Source organism: Colletotrichum fructicola, assembly GCF_000319635.2.
Source record: "Colletotrichum fructicola Nara gc5 chromosome Unknown KSG_Nara_v1_contig02, whole genome shotgun sequence".
NCBI lineage: Eukaryota > Fungi > Ascomycota > Sordariomycetes > Glomerellales > Glomerellaceae > Colletotrichum > Colletotrichum fructicola.
The window spans coordinates 6,246,035-6,265,553 of NW_027094052.1; the positions used below are offsets into that span (position 1 = coordinate 6,246,035).

The window sequence follows — 19,519 nt, forward strand, 5'->3', positions numbered from 1 at the left end:
AGGTATTCTTCAGCTCGACGGCTTGATTGGCATGAGTTTGATCGCACACACGCCTAAGTTTGTTCAATTGGCTACAAGTGAAGCCTCCTGTGAAGTTCCTAGTACCTCGACCCGAGTACATAGTGTTTCGTCCATTGTGCAACAACTCAGATACGATTGAGGAAGTCTTTTTTCAACCTGTCTATGACTGTGTACTGCAGAAATTTGGCGGAGTTCCTATCCTCTGGCATGTCGTGTCGCTTGCACTCATAGCATATTCAAGGTGATGTCGCATCGTCTGCGTTTGGGAGAGAGGAGAACAAAGTCAACAAGATCCATGCTGTCTGCAGGCATTTTACTGCTGAGCCTCGCCCCCCGACATTCCCGAAAAAAGATCGCCGCAGAAAGTCGAAGTTCCATCATGGCCAAGTGCTGGCCAATGCAAACCCTCGATCCGCCACCCAGAGGTATCATAGCTTGCCTTTGTCGCAATGTTACCCCCGCAGAGTCGAGAAAACGATCGGCCTTAAATCTGGAATCATGATTAACCCTAGAATACAGTCAGATGACAGTATAGTTGTACTGATGAGGTTCGTGGAATATTTCTGGGTCTCTGTGAAGGGTGTAGGCAGGGCTGTACACCACTGCACCGGCTGGGATGTAGTGAGCTGACAGAGTAGCACCTTCCTCAGGAACAGTCCGGGGTAGAGACGATGGAACCGCTGGATATAACCGCAACGTCTCTTCTATTACGGCATTAAGAAGAGGGCAGTCGTCCAGGGTCTTGTCATTGAAGTCATCACCAAGCTGAGACACCTCATCCTCGAGTCTTCTTTGTAGTTCCTTCTGCTCCAACACCGACCAGATCAGATAGGTTAAAACTGCGGCAGTGGTATCTGACCCAGCAACCATCATGCCTGCAGCCTCTATTCGCACAGTATCATCGTTGAGCCATTGCCGTCCCTCCCTCTCGCAGTCGATGATCATTTCTTTGAACAGACTCCTGGTCTTGTCGTCTTGCCGGTAAAGCTTCTCAACCCCAACCTTTCCCGCCGCATCACACTGTTCAAGGCAGCGAGATACTGTCTGGAGCGACGATTTGGGAATCAATCGGAAGAGGAAGTGCAAAATTGGGAGCTCGCTTTTGAAGACTGCTCCAAGCAAAGCGTTCTCAATTGCTTGCATGTAAAGCGTGCTCTTGGTCTATATTAGCGGAGGTCAACGCCTGAAACGAGGGCCATCCTTGGCTTACCTTGCCCAAGCCCAGCATACCAAAGGACTGGCCAAAAGACAGAAGACTGATGATGTCCGCAGCCATCAAAGTCCACCATTTATGAGTATTAGCAGTTCCCCGCATCGCCTCATCCTTGATCTTCGACACCGCAAGTTCCACATTCTGACGGATCTCACTCTCCCAGTTTTGTCGCAGAGATGTGAGCGTAAAGGAGCGCTGAAGCAACTTCCGTCGCTCTTTCGCTTCTTGCTTGTCGGTGAGAAAGGAAAGAGAGAGCGCCGGGAGCTTATCAGCGAAATCGCCAACCCATTGCGCTTTCTCGAAACCACCACCCATCTTGTACACCCGGATGACCGAATCGAGATCGACACATGAAATCTCATTGGGAGCAACTCTGACCAGCTTTCCGTATTTTTGGTGAAGATTGTAGATATAAGCCATTCGAGTTCCGGTCAGCCGACTTGCCTTCAGTCTCCATCGACAGAACCGAGTGTGCCATGGGCCCGGGATATGGCTGAGGGGCGATCGTAGACCCGTCAAGATAGTCTGCGGGCTGTCAGTTCTGAAGCGTAATCGAAGAGATGACTCCGACCGACGTTGAAAACCATGTAGGCTGCAACTGCAACCAGGAACAGGAAACTCCCAAAGCTGATGGACAGGCTGTCCCCAATCGTCACCGAGTATCCCATTTTGGTAAGTTTTGTCGGTGTTGGACATACAGAAGCGGATTCTTATTGCGCGATGAGCAGGCGATCACGTTTTATCTCGCTTTGTGTCTGTGCCAGTAGCATTGGATGACATTGCGTGAGATCCTGTGCCCCTGAGGTGCATCTTGTTTGCCAGGAAGTTCTCAAATTGGACAGGGCTGCCCCCACGAAGTACTCAGCTGATGGAAGTCTTATACCAACCGGGTACTCGTTTTCACAACTGTGCCTCAAAGTAAGGCTTGGGAGAACCCCTGGGTACCCGAACCATGTGGTCTAGGCTTCCGGCTGAAAGAGCAAACCTGCTGTGAGATTGGTGTCGGAACCAACGGATTTCAGCTAGGCAAATGTGAAAGCGAGAACGACACCCACCTACCAACAAACATACCGAATTTTGCCGGGGTTTCTTTCAGCCTGACTGGAAAGCTGAAGAATCCAAGGCACGCTGCACAAACTGCTTGGCTTCACCTCAACATTGAGCGCAACCAACACACATGATTTTGAAGGATAAGTATGTATTGAGCACGTCTAGGCGGGAAGATAGAGATATGGCCTGCTAACTAGTTGATGTGGTGGAAGAGCTGATGAATTTGATGGATCAAGTGACGAGATGAGCTCCTCACGGCCGAGGATTTTGCCGACTCCTTGGAGCACTGGGGGCCCAAGCCTCCCGGCATGTCATGATAAGACAAACAGGATTGGGAGTGAAAGCTTTTATATGAGATAAGTCGCAATTACAGATGCGAGGAAGGTGAACAGCAAAAGAAGCATTGTGGCCCTTTAAACATACATCCCAAGACGTTTCAAAACCTTTGCACATGGAGCTCACGCCGCGTGGTGTCTTTAATAACCCAGAATCATTCTGGAAATCTTGAAGCTGAACATAATTCTTCAATCCTCGATCAACTCGCTTGAGAAAGGCGACCAGTGCAGCCACTGGGATGCTTGGACATGGTTGGAATTTGCAACGATAAAGTAGCTCGTGTTCTGGTGCCCCTAGTCTGAAGGGTCTTGAGAGACATTGACGGCTTTGCGATTATACTTCGTCGGTAAGTGCCGTACCGAACGTGAAGGCTTGCCCGTCCGAGTTTGACTTGCGAGTTGCTGAAGTTTAAAGATTATTGAAATATGTATTATTCAGCAGCCTCGTCCGGAGATTCGATGAACACTCGGCGCCGAATTAAGTTACATGAAAAACCAAATACAGCATGTCAACTTGCTCTTAGAGTTGGTGATGTCTGGATCAAACCGAACAACGGTTTCTTGTTTGTGGGGTACTGCAATTGCGAACTCAATGGGCACATGTGTTTCTTAGACCTCGGGCGAATCATGAGCTGCATGCTGCAAGGACGGTAAGAAGAAGAACTATAAAATCCGAGGGACGAAACACCCTCAACACCAACCCCGAGCCAGCTCGGAATCCGGTGGGATTCACATCGTGGGCAGTCCGGCCGGCATCGAAGCCGAGAGAGTGGTCCTTCACATGGCGGCAAAGGCGGCTGTGGGGCCGTGCTTGATCGGTGGGCGGGGAGAAGACACTCCGACGGATGGAGACCCGAAAAGCCCGAGACCCCGATGGTTGTGGACGAATGCGGTTTCACAGCTAAGATGAATGACGCACACGACGGAATGGCTGTAGCTCCCTTTTACGCGGGTAAGCTGGGTGTGCTGGCCAGAGCTCCGCGTAATAGCTCGCTCGCGAGCTGCCACTCCGGAATCACCTCATCGTAATGCGATTGATGCGAAACAACGAACGGGATTCCACCGTTTCTCTCCACGAAAGACCATCCCTTTTCATAGCCGGTGGAACCCTTGGCTATTTCTGGGTTGCATCAAGCATGTAGGGCTCCGCGCAGCCGTCTGGTGTTCCCTCCGGCTCGCCCGGGGCCAAAGGTCCCATTGGAGAACAATGGGCGGGGAGAGTTTCACGTCGCCTGCGCTGTCCGATCGCCTTGACGTCAGCTGACGATTAGACCTCTAGGTGTTGGCGTAGTCGATTCTTCTGCCTGCGGTGGTCTGGCGTGCTATGGCGTGGTGTTTCTTTGATGCCGGCGAACAAACTACTCCCTTATCTACCTTCCTGCTACCTCGCCCACCCCTAGACTTGGTTGACATCCTGCATTCCCTCTTATCAACCTTTTCCATCGAAATCAAGATAGTATTGTTATCAGGGAATTGACAAAAATAATTCAATATGAAGGCTATCGCTGCCCTATCCTGTGTGGCCGTTGCATTTATCCTTCCCGACCCTCAGATTTTCGAGCAGGCGTCGATCCAGAATGACGAGCGCCCCTCCTGGTGGGACCGCATCCCGTCCAAGGATTCCATCGTGAACACTGTCGAAGAGGGCTTCGACTCTTTGTCCTCCCAGATTGAGGGTGCCCTGCACACTCTTGAGGACACTGTCGAGAACAAGTTTGAGCATATTTTTGAGGAGGAAATCTTCAATGATGAGGGCGACACTTCCGACAAGTCCATCTTTGACCTCGTTGCCGGTAGCAAGTACACCACCACACTCGCTAAGCTCGTTAGCGATTACGACGACATCGTCGAGGTGTTGAAGAGCACCAAGGCCAACCACACTGTTTTCGCACCGACCGACCGGGCATTTGCGAAGCTCCCCAAGGGCTTGAAGCTCAGCAAGGAGGCCATCAAGTCTATTCTGCTGTACCATGTTGGTGTTGGCGTGTACGACGCGAAGAGGGTCTTGCGCACCCACACGCTCCCCACGCTACTGAATGAACCCTGGCTCGGTGACAAGCCTCAGCGTCTTCGCACCAGCGTTGGTCTTGGCGGTGTTCGCGTCAACTTCTACAGCAAGGTTGTTGCAGTCAACATCGTAAGTAATCCGCACTCTCAATTGCTATTATAGTTTCACGTGCTGACTACTTTTTACGCAGCGCGCGAACAATGGAATTATCCACGGCATCGACAGCGTCCTCCTCCCACCTCCCCTGGTCGGCCGAGAGCTCACCCTCCTGCCCAGCCAGTTCTCAACCCTGCTCCTGGCCTACGAGAAGACCGACTTCGTTAAGTACATCCACGGTGTCAAGTCCACTGGCACCACCGTCTTCGCCCCTTCCAACAATGCCTTTGCCCGTCTCGGACCCAAGGCCAATGCCTTCCTGTTCAACAGCCCGACCGGCCTGAAGTTCCTCAAGGCTCTGTTGAAGTACCAGATTGTCGCGAACACCACCCTGTACAGCGACGCCCTTTACCGCCCTGGAAACAAGGAAGCCAATGTCATGGAGCACTACCACGTGGACCTCCCGACTTTGCTGGGCGGCAAGAACATTGCCGTCGATGTTGCTGTGTGGCGCGGCTTCAGACGCGTCAAGCTCAATGGCTACATCCCCATTGTTGTTGCTGACGGCATTGCCAAGAACGGTGTCATCCACGTCCCTGCTCGCGTCCCCATCCCCCCTCACAAACACAAGAAGGACAGCGAGAACGGCGAGATTAGCGTCCAAGATTTGAAGGAGAGATTGGCGGAGTATGTTGACGAGGACGATAAGCAGGACGATTTTGGATGGTCTGCTGAGCTCTAAGTGAAGCACATGAAGACGGGGAATGCTGTAGCTCCGCCCCGTGCATAGCACCAAGGAAATCAACAACAGCGCACGGGAAGCGCTGTGAAAATGGATCACATCACCCACAGCAAGTATGGTAAAAGTCTATCATGAACGCCAATACAAAAGCATTCTGACTCGGAATTCTCATCTTAAAATCATCAACGTCGCTATGTACATGTAGAAGAATTAACCGGAGGCCTGCCACTTGCGAAGCTACTCAAGTCCGAAGCAGGTTCTTGCATCAACCAGTGCATAGGGCTCGGGTACATCAACCTGTTTGCCAGTGCTTCTACTCTGCGCAGTCATTGACAGTCCGAAGCGAGACAAAGGGCCACGAGTGACCCATCCAGTGGACTGCAAAATCCCTGGTTCCCGACTACAGGCACAGCCAGATACGGCCATTATCGTCTTCCCAACCTGCCGGAGCTGCTACACCGGCCACGTGAGACACAAGGGCCCCCGGACTCGTGGTAGCGCTGCTCTCAACTCATCTCGCTAACCGTCCAAAGTAATCCCCGACTTCAGCCCTACCTCCCCGACAACACAGAGCGTTCCAGCTACTTCATTGGATCCTCGGGTACGCTGACAGCGGTCAGGCTTGTAAGGCCAGGGAAGCTTGCGTCGCAGAGACCTTTGCCAATACAGGCTGCATCTCCAACGCGACATTCCAAGGTCTCAAGAACGAAAGAGATGCCACTTTGGGACTCCTTCTCACCTGCATCGGCCAACAGTTATCGGCAGTCTCCTGTCACAACTTACCATCACTGCCCATCGAACCATTTACGCCTCAAAGCGGTGCCAGCCCCTTGGACCCGCATCAACCTAGTTCAGAGCCGGCTACTGTAGCCTTTCACGCCAAAATCCAGCTCTGCCGTCCCTGAATCCGCATCGCGACTGGTGTCGCCGAGGTGGCGCATGGGCGCAGGCTTCAGCTGAGGGGGGGACGGAACGCCTCTTCCAGTTTACACCTGCTTCGATTGGCTCCCAACCTTTTTATATCCGCGCGAATGCAGGATAACATGTGAGTGGGAAGAGACGTGGCCCCAGATGCGGTCAAGCGGCCTCCCTAGAAGCCACCGAAGGCTGGACCGTGCCGGCACGGCGAGGAAACGACGAACCAGGGTTCGTGAAAGATGCGAGTCCTGGGCGGTGCTCGGCTTCTTGTCTTGGGGCAGATGCAGCAGGCTCGGAAGAAAATAGCAGCAGGCTCTGGGTCATGGAATACACTAGGACGGGAGACAATGCCCGATGGGAGGAGCATTATTGAAGCGCCGAGTGGCTCAAAAGATGCAATTCTCCCTGCGACTGCGGCGTCGGGAAACGGCTCTGGCGAGCTCTACTATTTTCCAAGATCTTTTATCCAGAGTAAATCAGTACTGGAAGACGAAGCAACGGGTCCACACCGTCGGTAACGGCCGTTGAGTCAAAATGCATCAGCCTCCGCCCGCTGATCAGTCGACCTTCGACTCGCAGGCGCGGTACAATCTTCAAGCCACGGAAGATATCGACGACGAGCAGCATTTTGTCGAGGAGGAGAAGAAGCGGACCATCCAGTTGCCTAAAAGACCAAACTACAAGCCGAAGCCGTTGCGATGGCCGTTCATTACTGTCGTTATTCTTCTGCTCGGGATCCTCATGGCTTTGGTTATTGTCGCCAGTACGACGATGCCTAATTCTGACAGCACGGCGACCATTGAACCCAGGCATATCTTAATGTACCGGCAAAATGGAACTTCAGATGGGCAGTCAACATCGACCGATCCACCGCCGTCAACGTCCCCGGCCGAAACCAACTCGACACCGGCAACGTCCTCCTCCACGGCACCTGCTGTGCCGAGTACTTTGACTGTAGCGAACCTCCCTATCAGTACCGGCCCCGACCTACCAAGAAGTTCTGGATCTCAAACTCAGGCAACATCAGAACAGCCATTACGGGCCTCGGAGTCATCCACATTGCCTAGTCGCTCTATCTTAGAGGTGTCATCTCCAGAGGTGTCATCAGAAAAACACGAAGTCGTGTCCACGTCAGATCACGCCGTGGTAGCAACTGATCAACCTACCATCACTGTGATTCCGGAGTCAAGTCCGTCTGACGAGACTGTTCGGGCGTCTTCGAAGAACCCTATTACCAGTACGGCTCCGGAGCCAATGGACTCGACATCATTCTCATCGAAGACTATGGTGGAGACCACAAGCACTGCTTCTGAGACACAAACTACATCCTCTATCAATTCGAAAGACAGCATTGTATCGACAGGTCCAGAATCCAGCTCCACAACCGCCAAGACAGGAACAACAAGCAGTTCAGACAACGAGTCAAAGTCTGCGTCGTCGACAAACTCAGAACGCAGTGCTGACGCAACTTCATCAAGCACAGGCCGTCGAGGGAAAGAGGGTCCGGCCATCACCGATACGACTTCTGGATCCGAGATCACGTCGTTCACGTTAAGTACCAGCCGCGGTCGGTTCAAATTGCCTGTTATCACCAGCGAATTCACAACAACCATCACCAAACCTGGTTCCACCACCACATACACCAACGAGGTCACCATCCATGTGCCTTCAACCTTCACGTCAACCGGAAAGACAACGATACCCGGAACCCAAGGCGTAACGACGTACACAGACGTCCGCACAACCAGCGTACCGCGTACCATCACAAGATCGGGCGTGACGAGCTTCGCCCACGTGACAATAATACCAGTCAAACCAACGATGACTAGTGTCCAAACCATTAACGACGAGAAGACCGTATCGGAAGTCGTGGAGACCTCATTTGTGCCCACAGAAATCACGTACACCTCGACGTCCGCTTTTACCGTGCCACCACGCACAAGCGATGTTACTTCCCTCATCGTCAGTGCCGTGCCGTCAACGATCACATCCGTCGTCACGAGTACGAGCCCTCCTCAGGTCTATGTGTCAGTGGGAACCACCGAGATTACCAAGTTCATTACCGTTCCTGGTGGGAATCGAGGCAACGAGCCGCAGACCCAGCCTCCAGTCTTTCAGGTCATCACCAGCGTCTTTGACGGGAAGGTCGAAACATTCGTGGACAAGGGCACTCCTCAAACCATCGTGAAGAGCGATGGCGGAGTGTACACAGTCGCCTTTACGCCGCCTCCACAGACGATTGTCACACATGAGGGAGGCCAGGCGACCCAGATGGTTATCACAGTGACGCCTTCTCCAGAGGTAGCTTTCGTCGCCGTTCCAACGACGAAGGGTGGTACGCCGACAGTTGTTGTAGTCCCTTCCACACTCAATCCAGCAGGGGCCGGCGCATTCAAAGAGATGGCCACCACGATTAACGGAAAGGCGACCGTCATCAACGTTCCTGTCAATCAGGAACCAGTACTGCTGGCTGTACAGACCATAATCGATGGCACACCGACCGTTCTGTGGATCAATTCTGTGCCAACAGCAGGCTTCAGTCCCATTTCATTGACCCTGGTGTCGGAGATTGGCGGCATTACCGGTGTATTCACGACGATAGATCCTCTAGAGACTACCAAGACAACGATAGACGGTAAGGAGGCTACCATAATAAGGACGCCGGGACCACGGATGTTTACATCGGTGTCGGGAGGGACTCTGACGACCATGACCATCATCACTACCCCGACCGGCACAATGCCTCTGTCTTTCACGGTCATCACGACCATAGGAGGCACATTGAGTACTATCATGTCCACTCCCACACCTACTACGTTCACCACCTCTATCTCGGGCACATTGAGGACCATTACCTCCACGCCAAGTCCTACAACTCGATTGTCAACCATCAAGCCCTCCACCACGCTCATCACCTCCACGACCAAACCAACATCAACAGACAGCCCTGATCGAGTCATAACCGAAATCGAAAAGTTTGGTTTCACAAATGGTGACTACTTCGTCGGGAAGTTCCTCCCGATTATCCTTGCAGTCATGATTGCGGTTCCCCTCCGGATCATCGACCTAAACGCCAAGCTGTACCAGCCTTTCCACGCTCTCGCACGGGAAGGAGGCTCGTTGGGGAAAAGCAGCATGACCTTGCAGTTTGATGGCTGGAAAGGCTTCTTGACCCCCTTCGAGAGTTTATTGCAGGGTCATCCGGTCCCTTTCATCACAACATTAATCATATTGTGTTCATCTCTACTTGCACCTTTAGCGACGGAAGCTATCGGGATGAAACTCCATGGCACTTGCAAGATCACAGCAATCGAGGGCTGTGGCATCCAATTGGGTGTCTCTCCAGTATCAAGCTACGCGCTGGTCGCCCTGATTGCCTTCATCGTATTCTTGCTTCTCGTCTTGCTCTTTTTCCTTCGGACTTGGGAAACAGGCCTCCATGCCAACCCCTGGAGCATAGCCGGAGTCTCCTCCCTTGCGCGCAACGCGGACATTCGATCGCATCAAATCGACTTCAAAGCCAGCGCAAAAGCGATGAGGGAGAAGCGATATGGTTTTGGCTACTTCGAAAACAACCTCGGCCGCGACGAGTACGGCATTATCTACTGTGACGACTCAGCCCAGAGTCTCCAAGGCGCAACAGCTTCCGGCGCAATTCCAGCAGACGACGAACTCACTGGCGTGTACCAAAGGGACATTGCCAAGAAAAGCCGCAAACCAGTGCCTTTCATTGCACTTACATGGTGGTGGCGACTCGGGTTTATCTTTTTCCTCGCTGCCTTGTTCATCATCATATTGTACTACCATCTCACACTGGGCGTTCGAACTTCTTTCAAAGACTTCATGGATAGTCAGACGTTTGGCGTTCGGTTCTTTTTCGCGGCGTTGGGTGTTACCATTATCTTCTGCTGGGAGTCTATTTTCATCAGTAAGTTGACCCAACTAGCCTTGGGGTTCCCCTGACTAACATTCTAAGGCATCGCAATAATCAGCCCCTACCACAACATGGGTCGTCGCTCCCAGCCCCCGGAGAAATCCATCCTGTTGACTCGTCCAACGAACGGCTTCTACGGACTCTACGCGGCGATATTGGAGGGCAACATCATTCTTATGCTGGCAGCTTTCATGTCCATCCTTGCCGAATTCCTGCCGATTCTCTTCGCAAACGTGCCATACAACCTGACGCAGACTCTGAAATCCCACAATGTCTGCGCGACCATCAGCCTTACGGTTCTTGCGCTCATGTTGGCCTCCATGGTGGCAAGCCTATTCGTCAAATGGCCCGAGCTGCCAGTCGATCCGCGCAGTATCGCCGGAGCGTTGTACTACGTTGCAGAGAGTCGGATGCTGGAGGACTTCGAGGGACTTTCGAAGCTGGACTCTGAAGAGAGGGAGAAGAAGGTCAAGGAGCTTGGGCGGAGGTACTTTTACGGAGGCCTCACGGGTAGTAATGGTAAAAGAATGGGCGTTGAGTCAGTCGAGAGTGTTGAGGACACAGCATATACAGCCGGTCACTGGTTCTTACCTCCACAAGAAGATCAACAGGGTGATGAAGACAATCGCGGGGAGGAGGTGCAGCAATCTGAGTCTCCTCATCAACCCGAGCAGACTCTGCGGTTGGAAAGAAGGAAGGAGGTTAATCAAGGGGAGGACATCGATCGAGGAGCCGTGCTACCAGAACCCGCACGGCCTCTAGAGGCGAAGCAGGGTTCTGAAGGATTCAGTTGATGCTTCATCACGTAAGGCATTGCCTAGACCACGGAATTAAAGCGAAACAAATGAAGTTGAGTTGTATTATTAAGAAGGTGGTGTGAAACACATCTACCATTACAGTCTGGCGGCGACTCGGGAGTATCTAAACGCAGAAAGACTTTTCGGATCTTTGGACAAAGGAAATGTTGATTCATGTTATGCACGTGAGGCTTAGCATCGAGCGTTTCCCTTGGTAACAGACTTGATGTAAGACTTCACCTTCTCATATTTGCCCCCTCGCACATTTTCGATGTGGGTGAGCACGCGAGGGTAGACCTCCTCATGGGCAGTAGGACTCATCCAAGCATCAAGATGGCCGCGACCTTCGAAGACTTGCCTCTCGTAGCACATGCCGCCGTTGACCTCGCTGAGGGTGGTGAAGGACTTGTCGGTGTTCTGCGGGTCGTAGACTGCGTTCTCAGATCCGGAGAAGAGGAAGATGGGAAGACCCTTGAGACGAGCAATGTTCCCCTGTGTGGTAAGTTCGACATTCCGAGAGTCAAGAACATTCCCTGCGAGACCGCTGTCCATGAGGTGGCGAAGGCTCTTCATCGAGGTACCTCCGAGGAAGTTCTCCAACTGGGCATGGGTGGCGTCATTCAGGTGCTGGTGTGACCAAAGGCTAGCATATCGAAGTTAGCAGGTGAAAAAGTTGGAATGCGTGATCATGAATCGGGGCTCTTACCGTCCAAATACAAGAGAGCTACGATGACAAACGACAGAGTTGCAAATCTCGTCACGACGACCGACGGGGTAGAAGCGGAGCGCCTGGTTGATGACCTGCTGAATGATGCCATCCTGGGAGGAGCTGGAGCAATCGTACCAGTTGCCCTGGAACAGACTGTAGATAGACGCCATGGAGATGGGAAGGCTGGCCTTGATCTGGTTGACCTTGGCAAACATTGGGTTCATGAAGACTTGGGAGGCAGTCACGCCACTGAGCCACTGGCGCGGAATTGTGCCGTCAAGCAGACCTGAGGCGAGAGCAACAGAACCAGCGCAGTGAGCAACGACGTATGTTGTGACGGATGGTCCACTTCCGCTATCCTCGATGTGATGTCTTCGTCGAATTTCCTCGAGAGCGGCCTGGAGATCCAGTCGAGCATCGTATGTGGTCCAGTTTTGCTGGGCAACGATGGTCTTGCCCACACGGTGAACCATCGAGTACACTCGGAAGCCCTTCGCACGGTAGTAGTTGACAGCATTCTTCTCGATTGTGGGCAAGGCGAAGATCTGCTGGTCAACAGCAGCACCGGGGATAAGGAACACGATGGGCGCGTTCGACTCGTCCCAGTTGCGCTTCTCGTAGGACTCATAAAATTGAGGGCTCCAGTAGAAGAGCTTGGTCTTGACACGATCGCTCGCATGAAGTGTTATCTCCTCCGTGTATCTTGAGGGGTTCTGGTAGTTGTTGAATGGCAGACTGGGCCACTGCATAGGAATGAACGGTGTGAGGAAGGCACTGGCTGCCTTGGCGGTGAAGTAACCGAGGAAGTTGGCAGTCGAAGCAACACGGGAGTAGAGAGTTGAGCCGGTAGTCTCCATGGTGGTGCACTCCTGGAGGAAAGATGTGGGACGAATGTGGATGATACCCTTGCCGAGAACGTTGTTTTCATCTCCCATGCCACCAGTCCCAAGCTCCGTGATGGTGCAGTACAGGGTAGTAGTAGCCCTCCAGAGGTTGAGAGGGTTGAGGGTGACATCCGGATTGACGACCTTGTATCCGTTGAAGTGGAGCTTCTGGCCGTTGGGGCACGATATGGTAAAGTTGTACGTGAGGTTCATGGTGTCAGGTGCGCGAGGGTCGTCATTGAAGAGTTGGAATTTACCGCCCTGTACCATGCAGGTTCCGCCGAGCTTGGGGCAGGTAAAGGTTCCGGTGAGAGTGGCCGGGTGCTCCTTGTCATGGACAACTATGCCAGGTCAGCTTCTGTGTTCGAGTCTCTGGCGCAGGTTGACTTACGGTTGTGGGTGTTCCATGAGCGAGCGCTCAGGAAGAATCGCGCAAACTCGCCACGACCGCGAGCAGTGGCCGTCGCGTGTTCGAAAGACAAGTTGTTGATCGTCTCGTTCTTGTCACGGATATGAATCCAGCCGTCCATCATCTCAGTGAAGGCAATACCGGCAGTGTTGTCATCTCTGGCAGTCTGGATGATGTCTTGAACTCTCATCACTTGGAGAGCATCTTCACGCTGTAGGCTCTCCGGAATATGTGCGGGCTTTCCGAAGAGATTGAGAGACCCTTGTACGTGTTAGCATATCGGAAATATCATCACAAACTCGCCCAAAACTTACCATTGCGATCTTCCCTAATAGTCAAGTGCCTATCTTCGGCAATCTTCTCCATCGATCTTTCGGCGAGGGCGGTGATGGTCGCAAAAGGGTTGACCCCAAGAGCAGCAGGGACAATAGTGCTGTCGCAAACAACGAGGCCAGGGTGGACCTCTTCCCCATCACCCTTAAACAACTGGCCTTTGTCGTTGACACCACCGCCAGCACCAGTACCGTCGTTACTGATGCGTGCGCCGCCACTGGAATAATTATGTAAGCAGCTATTCAGCAAGACAAGGGACACTCAGTTTCTTACATTGCGTGGACTGTGATCTCCTTTTCTCCGAAGGCGGCATAGAATGGGCTGTCAACGTAAGTGCCCCCAATTAGGTTGGTGATCTTCTGGAGGTAACCCGCAAGCTTAGTAGCTCTCTTGGAAGTGCCGACGCCAGAGAAGTTGATCAACGGCCTGTCATCGACCAAGTTCATTGTTGCTTGGCTGCCTGAGGAGAAAGTCAGTCGCGTCTTAATGATGAGGTGGAAGAGCTTCACTTACTGTCGTGCGACATGATCAAGTAGCACTGGGTTCTCTCAGTGCTCCCCTGTGGGTTGTAAGGTCCAAAGACGCGAGCACCCACAGCAGCAGCCAAGTGGTCGGCCTTCTGACCAAAGGAAAGATTGTGCGGGAAGACACGACCAGGGAGGTACTGGAGCATAGTCTGGTAGAACGGTGCCAAGGCGGCGGGAATGGCACCCTCTTCAATCACGAAGCCGTCGAGGGGGTTCTCTTGGTCACGGCAGTCGATGACACCCGTGATGCATGGCCCGACAGGACGGTTCGGTGGTGGGTCTGGTCGCCCCATAGAGTTGACGTACTCATTGGTGTTGTAACTGAGATTGGTCAGTAGCTGCTGTGTTCAGGCGGCCCTTTCTTATTCTTACCCGAAAGCCAAGATGTCACCGTTGCCACTCATACCCTGGCCGACATCCTTGCTCATTTGAAGGCCAAACTTCTGGCTGCGAAGCAGAATCTCTGTGGTACCAATACTACCGGCGCCGAAGCAGACCAGTTCCTTTGCATGAACCCACATCAGGTCTTCGTAAAAGATGTCCTGGAAGTTGGCTCGCTTGCCTCCGTGCCAGGCAAAGTAAACAATGTAGCCGTCTCTGTCCGGGGCTTCAGTGACGTAACGGACCTCACACTGGCAGAACATTTCGGCACCCCAATTCCAGGCATCGCTGAGATAGTTGACCAGAGTGGTTGACTTGCTTCCGTCATTCAGACCCGTAGTGTCTTGGCCAGTGAGTGAGGATGCCTTCATCGAGACACCAGTGCTATTGTCTCCGTCGACGAACTTGGTCGTTTGAGGCACGCGGTAGAACTTATCGCCCCATCCCATGAGCTTCGCCTGCTTCTCAAGCGTCTCCAACTTGGGAAGCTTGGGGTAGTCCTCTGGGTATTGTGCCGGCTCCAAGACTTTGCGAGCCTTCTCGTAGTCTGGTACACTTTAGTCTCTTTTGAAGCAATCCACATCGTCCAAAACTCACATGGCTTGAGGTTATCGCCTCGGAGTTCCTCGGGCCAAATCGGTAGGCTCATTGTACCAGGGTCCGCCTCCAAGAAGACATTGGCATTCAGGAGACTAGTACCTCCCAGACCGTTTCCGACGAAAGCGTTCTGGCCATCACCGACAATGAGGTGGTAGAGACCAGTAGGATCGCCTCCTTCGGCAAACTTCCCAAGTCTGCCGAGTACGCCGTCCGTTGCTGCGTTGGTCATATGCAGCTCTTGGGCAGCACCCGCAATTCCAGAGGGAAACTCTCCGGGCCACTTCTCTTTCCCGCGCTCTAGTAGACAGACGGTCTGTCCAGCTCGAGCCATTCGACTGGCGGCAACGGCCCCACCATAGCCGGAGCCGATGACAACAACATCGTATGAGGGCCGAATCAGCTCAACGGGGCGCGAGATGCGAGGGTACGTGCCGGTGACAGGGTCGAAGTTGTCACTGCCATCGTTGTAGCCGTACTGCGGATCTCTGAGATCATCCCGCAGCTGCGGTGTTCCGTTATGCTGCGGCTCAAAGTGGCCGTTGGTGTAGCCGTTGGAGCCGTTGACCTCCGAGTTGCCGTCCATGGTGTCTGGTGCCACGCGAGAGACTAAGACTTACTTACCGCTAAGGAACTGGCAAGCGTCCGTTGAGATGAGAACGAGTAGCCTCAAAGCAGACGGAAACCACGGATAATATCCACTTCTTATAACGGGAGTGCTGCGGGTGTCTCTCGGCCCCGGACTCTCGTCAAGATAGCCAATCACACGGGAATTCTGTTGAGAGACGATATCATAAACCGTCGCCAAGGGAACTCCATTCCCACGTTTCATTCACATGCCTCTTGTAAAGTGACTCTTAATGTTCGAGAAGTCACCGGTTCGCGGATTTCCCGAATGCGGCAGGCTGTGCTCGGCGTCAGCACGGGGGGTTCTCACAGCCATCCCACGTACAGTCAGCACACTGATAGTGGTGTTGAGGCACGGTAACTCGTGTGCTATGAGAATAGCCTACACTACGCCCCGTTTCTGTCAGCTTTCGAATTGGCTCTTCCCATTCGTTCAAACATTTGTTTGTGGCTTACGGTCATGTTTCCTCGACGCTCTCGGTGAGACCGATCTTACATTTGGCATGTGATTCAAACCCTTCAGACACAGCGGGTTCTTCCTGTGTAGCAGTCGAGAAGAAGAACAAATTCGCGAAGAACCGAGACAGGTCGTCCAGAAAGCCGCAAAGTGAAGTTTTTCGTGCCGGAAGCACTTCTAGACTGACGATGTTTTGAACATGTCCCAACTTTAAACATTATGCGGCGCGGGGAAAGGGCCCTAGGCCTATGATACTAGCGGCATGTTGCCTGTGTTCTGAGTACTTTGGGGTGTTTGAATAATCTCCACTCTCTCAGTGCCGCGTTCCGTAGGCGACCAGAGAATACTTGGTGTCTACATCTTCTTCCCCGAATGGCCAGTCGGATGCCTCGCGTTTCCCGAGGGCTTCGGCCGTTGACTCGTTATAGCTTTTCCCGATTCGGAGGGAAAACATTCCCTCTCGCTGAAATGGGTCAAAAGCAGCACACGCAATCCTTACTGACTGATAAGGCATCGACCCTCCAATGTTGTCTCACCGCCGCGGGGGCTCCCTGATTGGCGGCCAGGGCGCACTTCACATCTGCGGCTGCAAGACGACAGGTTTACGTGCGGGAACACTAGTTGACGGGCCGCAAGCGATCTCGCAAGCGGATCGAGGGACAGCATTTTTGAAGGCCTGGCAGTTGAGCAATTTTGAGCTGAACGTTCAGTGGTCTGTAGAATGTGGAAAACATCCCTTGATTGAATCGCCTCTGGTGCCGCGACATTCCGAGACACCACACGCAATATTTGACAGCTTGTGTGATTGGAGGCCTGAACTAGTTTTCAGCTCATTTTGACTAGTCTGGGGCGGTGTCTTGATGCAAACCCTGGAATGCCACTTCTCAGCCATCCCGCCCTTGCTGAGGTAAGATACTTTGGAGATGCAGAAAGCAGCACCCCGACTATTCACACGAGCCGTGGTGGGCAGAAAATTACAACACCGCAGAAACCCTATCTCTGACGCCACTGTCAGATTGGGGGCCAGCGTGAAAGTTTCATCGAGGAATAGCCCACATCAAGGGGCTTTCAAGAGCTTCAGCACGTGAAAACAGCCACCACAGCATGTGAGTGAGAGACAACAAGGTCTTGATCTGCATTCCAAGACCGCGTCTACTCCCTTCTGCATGCTTGCCACGTTACGGCAAGATTCCAGCCAGCAGCAAAGCCAATGATGAGATGACATTCATGAGAAAATGATATAAGAAAATAACTTGCCTCACAATTCTTATCGTAAGACTTGGCTTTGAAGTTCCTTTCCTGTCAGCTGAGCCGACCCAGACAGACCTTCTTCGAGAATGGCCAAAGTCAATGTTTATCATTCCCTCCCGAAGGACCTGAGCAACCAGAAGGTTGTCGCCGAGTCCATTCGGCCGGTCACCACCGCCGACCTCCGATCGCTCCTCCGCAAAGAGGGCCCCCATCGCCCCATCAAGGATAGGATCGCCAAGCTCGAACTCCGGAAGCCTGACTACTACACAGGGGCACCATGGAAGCTCATTCGCGACGATGCGATCTTGTTCGTGAGAAATATCCCTTACCTACTTGGCATCGTCCTCCCTCTGTTTGAGAAGCCGCCTACGCGGTCATTCGACATTGAGCGTACCGATGATCAGGGCTTCAGCATCAATCGTCTTAGGCGCCAATTCGAGGCTTTTGCGCAACGATACTTCCATTCTGGCCCCCTCGATGAGCTCTACCCGTCCTTCGCCAACATCTATGACATGACCTTCCACCTCATCCTCCTCATCGCCCAGTCCACCTTTCTCATCTCGCTCCCATTCTTGTCCTTCTTCTCCTTCAATCTTGTCGTCGCTTACATTATTGGCTTCGTCACCTTGAACTACTTCGTGTGCTATGCGCTGAATGGCTACATGCCCGATGGATATATCCAATCCACCGACTTTCCGGAAGCCAGTCTTTGGGACGAAGAGCACAGCAAAGAGCAATGGATCTTCCTTAACGGAGTCGCAGTCGGGTTAGTCTTCCCGTATGTTGGTTCTTAGATGCTTGGAGCTAATGATTCCACAGACAACACTGGTTGCGAAGCAACATCGACCGAATCTCCTTGACCTTCCATCGCAGAGTCATTGGTGTCCACAACAAGACGTAAGATGACAGCCATACCTCACGGTCCCATTCAATCTGACATTTAGTACAGTGCCGGCATTATCTTCGATGTCATTCAATGCCTCCTCGAGCGTTGCTTATACTTTGGCACCTCCGACACTAGAGCCTGCTTCGCTCTGATCTCGGAGGCCCTTATGCATCCCGAAAAGGAGAAGGTGGTGCTGGTCCTCCACTCCCAGGGCGGGCTCGAAGGCAGTATCATCTTGGACTGGCTCATCAATCAACATCCCCGAGACATCCTTCAAAAGCTGGAGATCTATACCTTCGGTAATGCTGCAAACCACTTCAACAACCCGCGCGTGTTCAAGACCGACCACGGCGAGCACGATGGCCGCAATCGCGCCATCCGCCACATCGAGCACTACGCCAACTCGTTTGACTTCGTGTCGAGATGGGGTGTCATGCACTTCAAGAAGAAGACCGCCGATCAGCAAGACCGCTCTGTCATTTACAACCTGAACGCGGCTGTCCTGTCCGGCCGCACCGAACCCAAGAAGCACCTCAGCAAGAGGCAGATCAAGGAGAACAACAAACTCGAGAAGGCGTGGAACTCGTATAGTGGAGCCTTGTTCGAGCGCATCGGTTCTGGTCACCAGTTAAACCAGCACTACCTTGATAATATGTTCCCACTCGACAAGGGTCTCACGAAGGTCCAGCAGAATGGCGACGGCTCCCCTCTACCAAACACGTTCATGGATGCCGAGGTCAATGTGTACAACGATCCTAAGCAGATCAACAGGCTAAGGAACCTGCAGAATGGATTCTACGGCCATGAACACAATGGTGAACACCATGGTATCAATGGAGATGTCACTATCAAGAAGGTGTATCAGCTGAGTCGTCTTTGGAAGTACGTCAATGGCAATAGTCCCAAAGAAGAAGAGTATGCAGGAGAGTATTAGTCTGGCTGCCATTGTATGAAACGACCTGCAGCCACAAAACCTGTAGCAAAGGAAGAGCGTTGCTAGATATGCCCTGCATAATACAGTAGTCTTGGTCAATGGCATATTTGTATGTCACGAACAATTAACCATGACACCATGAGCTAAAGCATTTGACACGGAGTCTCCATGTATGTGGCTGACGAGAATGCTGACTCCCACGGCGTGTGAAATGCCTCCATACGCCTGAAGAACCTTTCGACGACCTGCAAATTACAGCCATTTTCTACCTACGGGCGATTGGTCTCTTCAATTTTGAATTTGTTGTTCACTCTTCCATCTGCATGCATGCCATTCACTGATGACGGTGGTGGGTTTGAATTGGCTCTACCGTCTGCAGTGTCGAAGCTAGTATCATGCCCTGCAGTCAG

General features: G+C 52.6%; 6 protein-coding genes across 6 annotated transcripts; 4 read left to right on the forward strand and 2 right to left on the reverse strand.

Moving 5' to 3' along the window:
- Nucleotides 1-540: 540 nt before the first annotated feature.
- On the reverse strand, nucleotides 541-1,549 carry aflV-3 (Cytochrome P450 monooxygenase aflV; the record flags this gene model as incomplete). The annotated part of the gene is made up of 2 exons (XM_066151306.1): nucleotides 541-1,176; nucleotides 1,232-1,549. The coding sequence occupies 2 exons, from the start codon at nucleotides 1,547-1,549 to the stop codon at nucleotides 541-543; spliced, it is 954 nt and encodes a 317-aa protein (XP_066009583.1).
- A 2,562-nt stretch (nucleotides 1,550-4,111) lies between these two features.
- aurS-1 (Aurofusarin biosynthesis cluster protein S) lies at nucleotides 4,112-5,465 on the forward strand (the record flags this gene model as incomplete). The annotated part of the gene is made up of 2 exons (XM_032021995.1): nucleotides 4,112-4,756; nucleotides 4,818-5,465. The coding sequence occupies 2 exons, from the start codon at nucleotides 4,112-4,114 to the stop codon at nucleotides 5,463-5,465; spliced, it is 1,293 nt and encodes a 430-aa protein (XP_031881102.1).
- Nucleotides 5,466-6,917: 1,452 nt separating this feature from the next.
- CGGC5_v004549 (uncharacterized protein) lies at nucleotides 6,918-7,450 on the forward strand (the record flags this gene model as incomplete). Its single annotated transcript, XM_066151307.1, has 2 exons — nucleotides 6,918-7,133; nucleotides 7,193-7,450. 2 exons carry the CDS (start codon nucleotides 6,918-6,920, stop codon nucleotides 7,448-7,450), a joined length of 474 nt encoding a protein of 157 aa, XP_066009585.1.
- Nucleotides 7,451-7,637: 187 nt separating this feature from the next.
- Nucleotides 7,638-11,111, forward strand: Zan-2 (Zonadhesin; the record flags this gene model as incomplete). Its single annotated transcript, XM_032021998.1, has 2 exons — nucleotides 7,638-10,311; nucleotides 10,360-11,111. 2 exons carry the CDS (start codon nucleotides 7,638-7,640, stop codon nucleotides 11,109-11,111), a joined length of 3,426 nt encoding a protein of 1,141 aa, XP_031881002.1.
- Nucleotides 11,112-11,306: 195 nt separating this feature from the next.
- Nucleotides 11,307-15,540, reverse strand: CGGC5_v004551 (uncharacterized protein; the record flags this gene model as incomplete). Its single annotated transcript, XM_032021999.1, has 8 exons — nucleotides 11,307-11,757; nucleotides 11,821-13,048; nucleotides 13,099-13,377; nucleotides 13,431-13,666; nucleotides 13,723-13,909; nucleotides 13,963-14,297; nucleotides 14,349-14,904; nucleotides 14,955-15,540. The coding sequence occupies 8 exons, from the start codon at nucleotides 15,538-15,540 to the stop codon at nucleotides 11,307-11,309; spliced, it is 3,858 nt and encodes a 1,285-aa protein (XP_031880999.1).
- Nucleotides 15,541-17,375: 1,835 nt separating this feature from the next.
- On the forward strand, nucleotides 17,376-19,109 carry CGGC5_v004552 (uncharacterized protein; the record flags this gene model as incomplete). Its single annotated transcript, XM_032022000.1, has 3 exons — nucleotides 17,376-18,055; nucleotides 18,109-18,186; nucleotides 18,239-19,109. 3 exons carry the CDS (start codon nucleotides 17,376-17,378, stop codon nucleotides 19,107-19,109), a joined length of 1,629 nt encoding a protein of 542 aa, XP_031881000.1.
- Nucleotides 19,110-19,519: the final 410 nt, after the last annotated feature.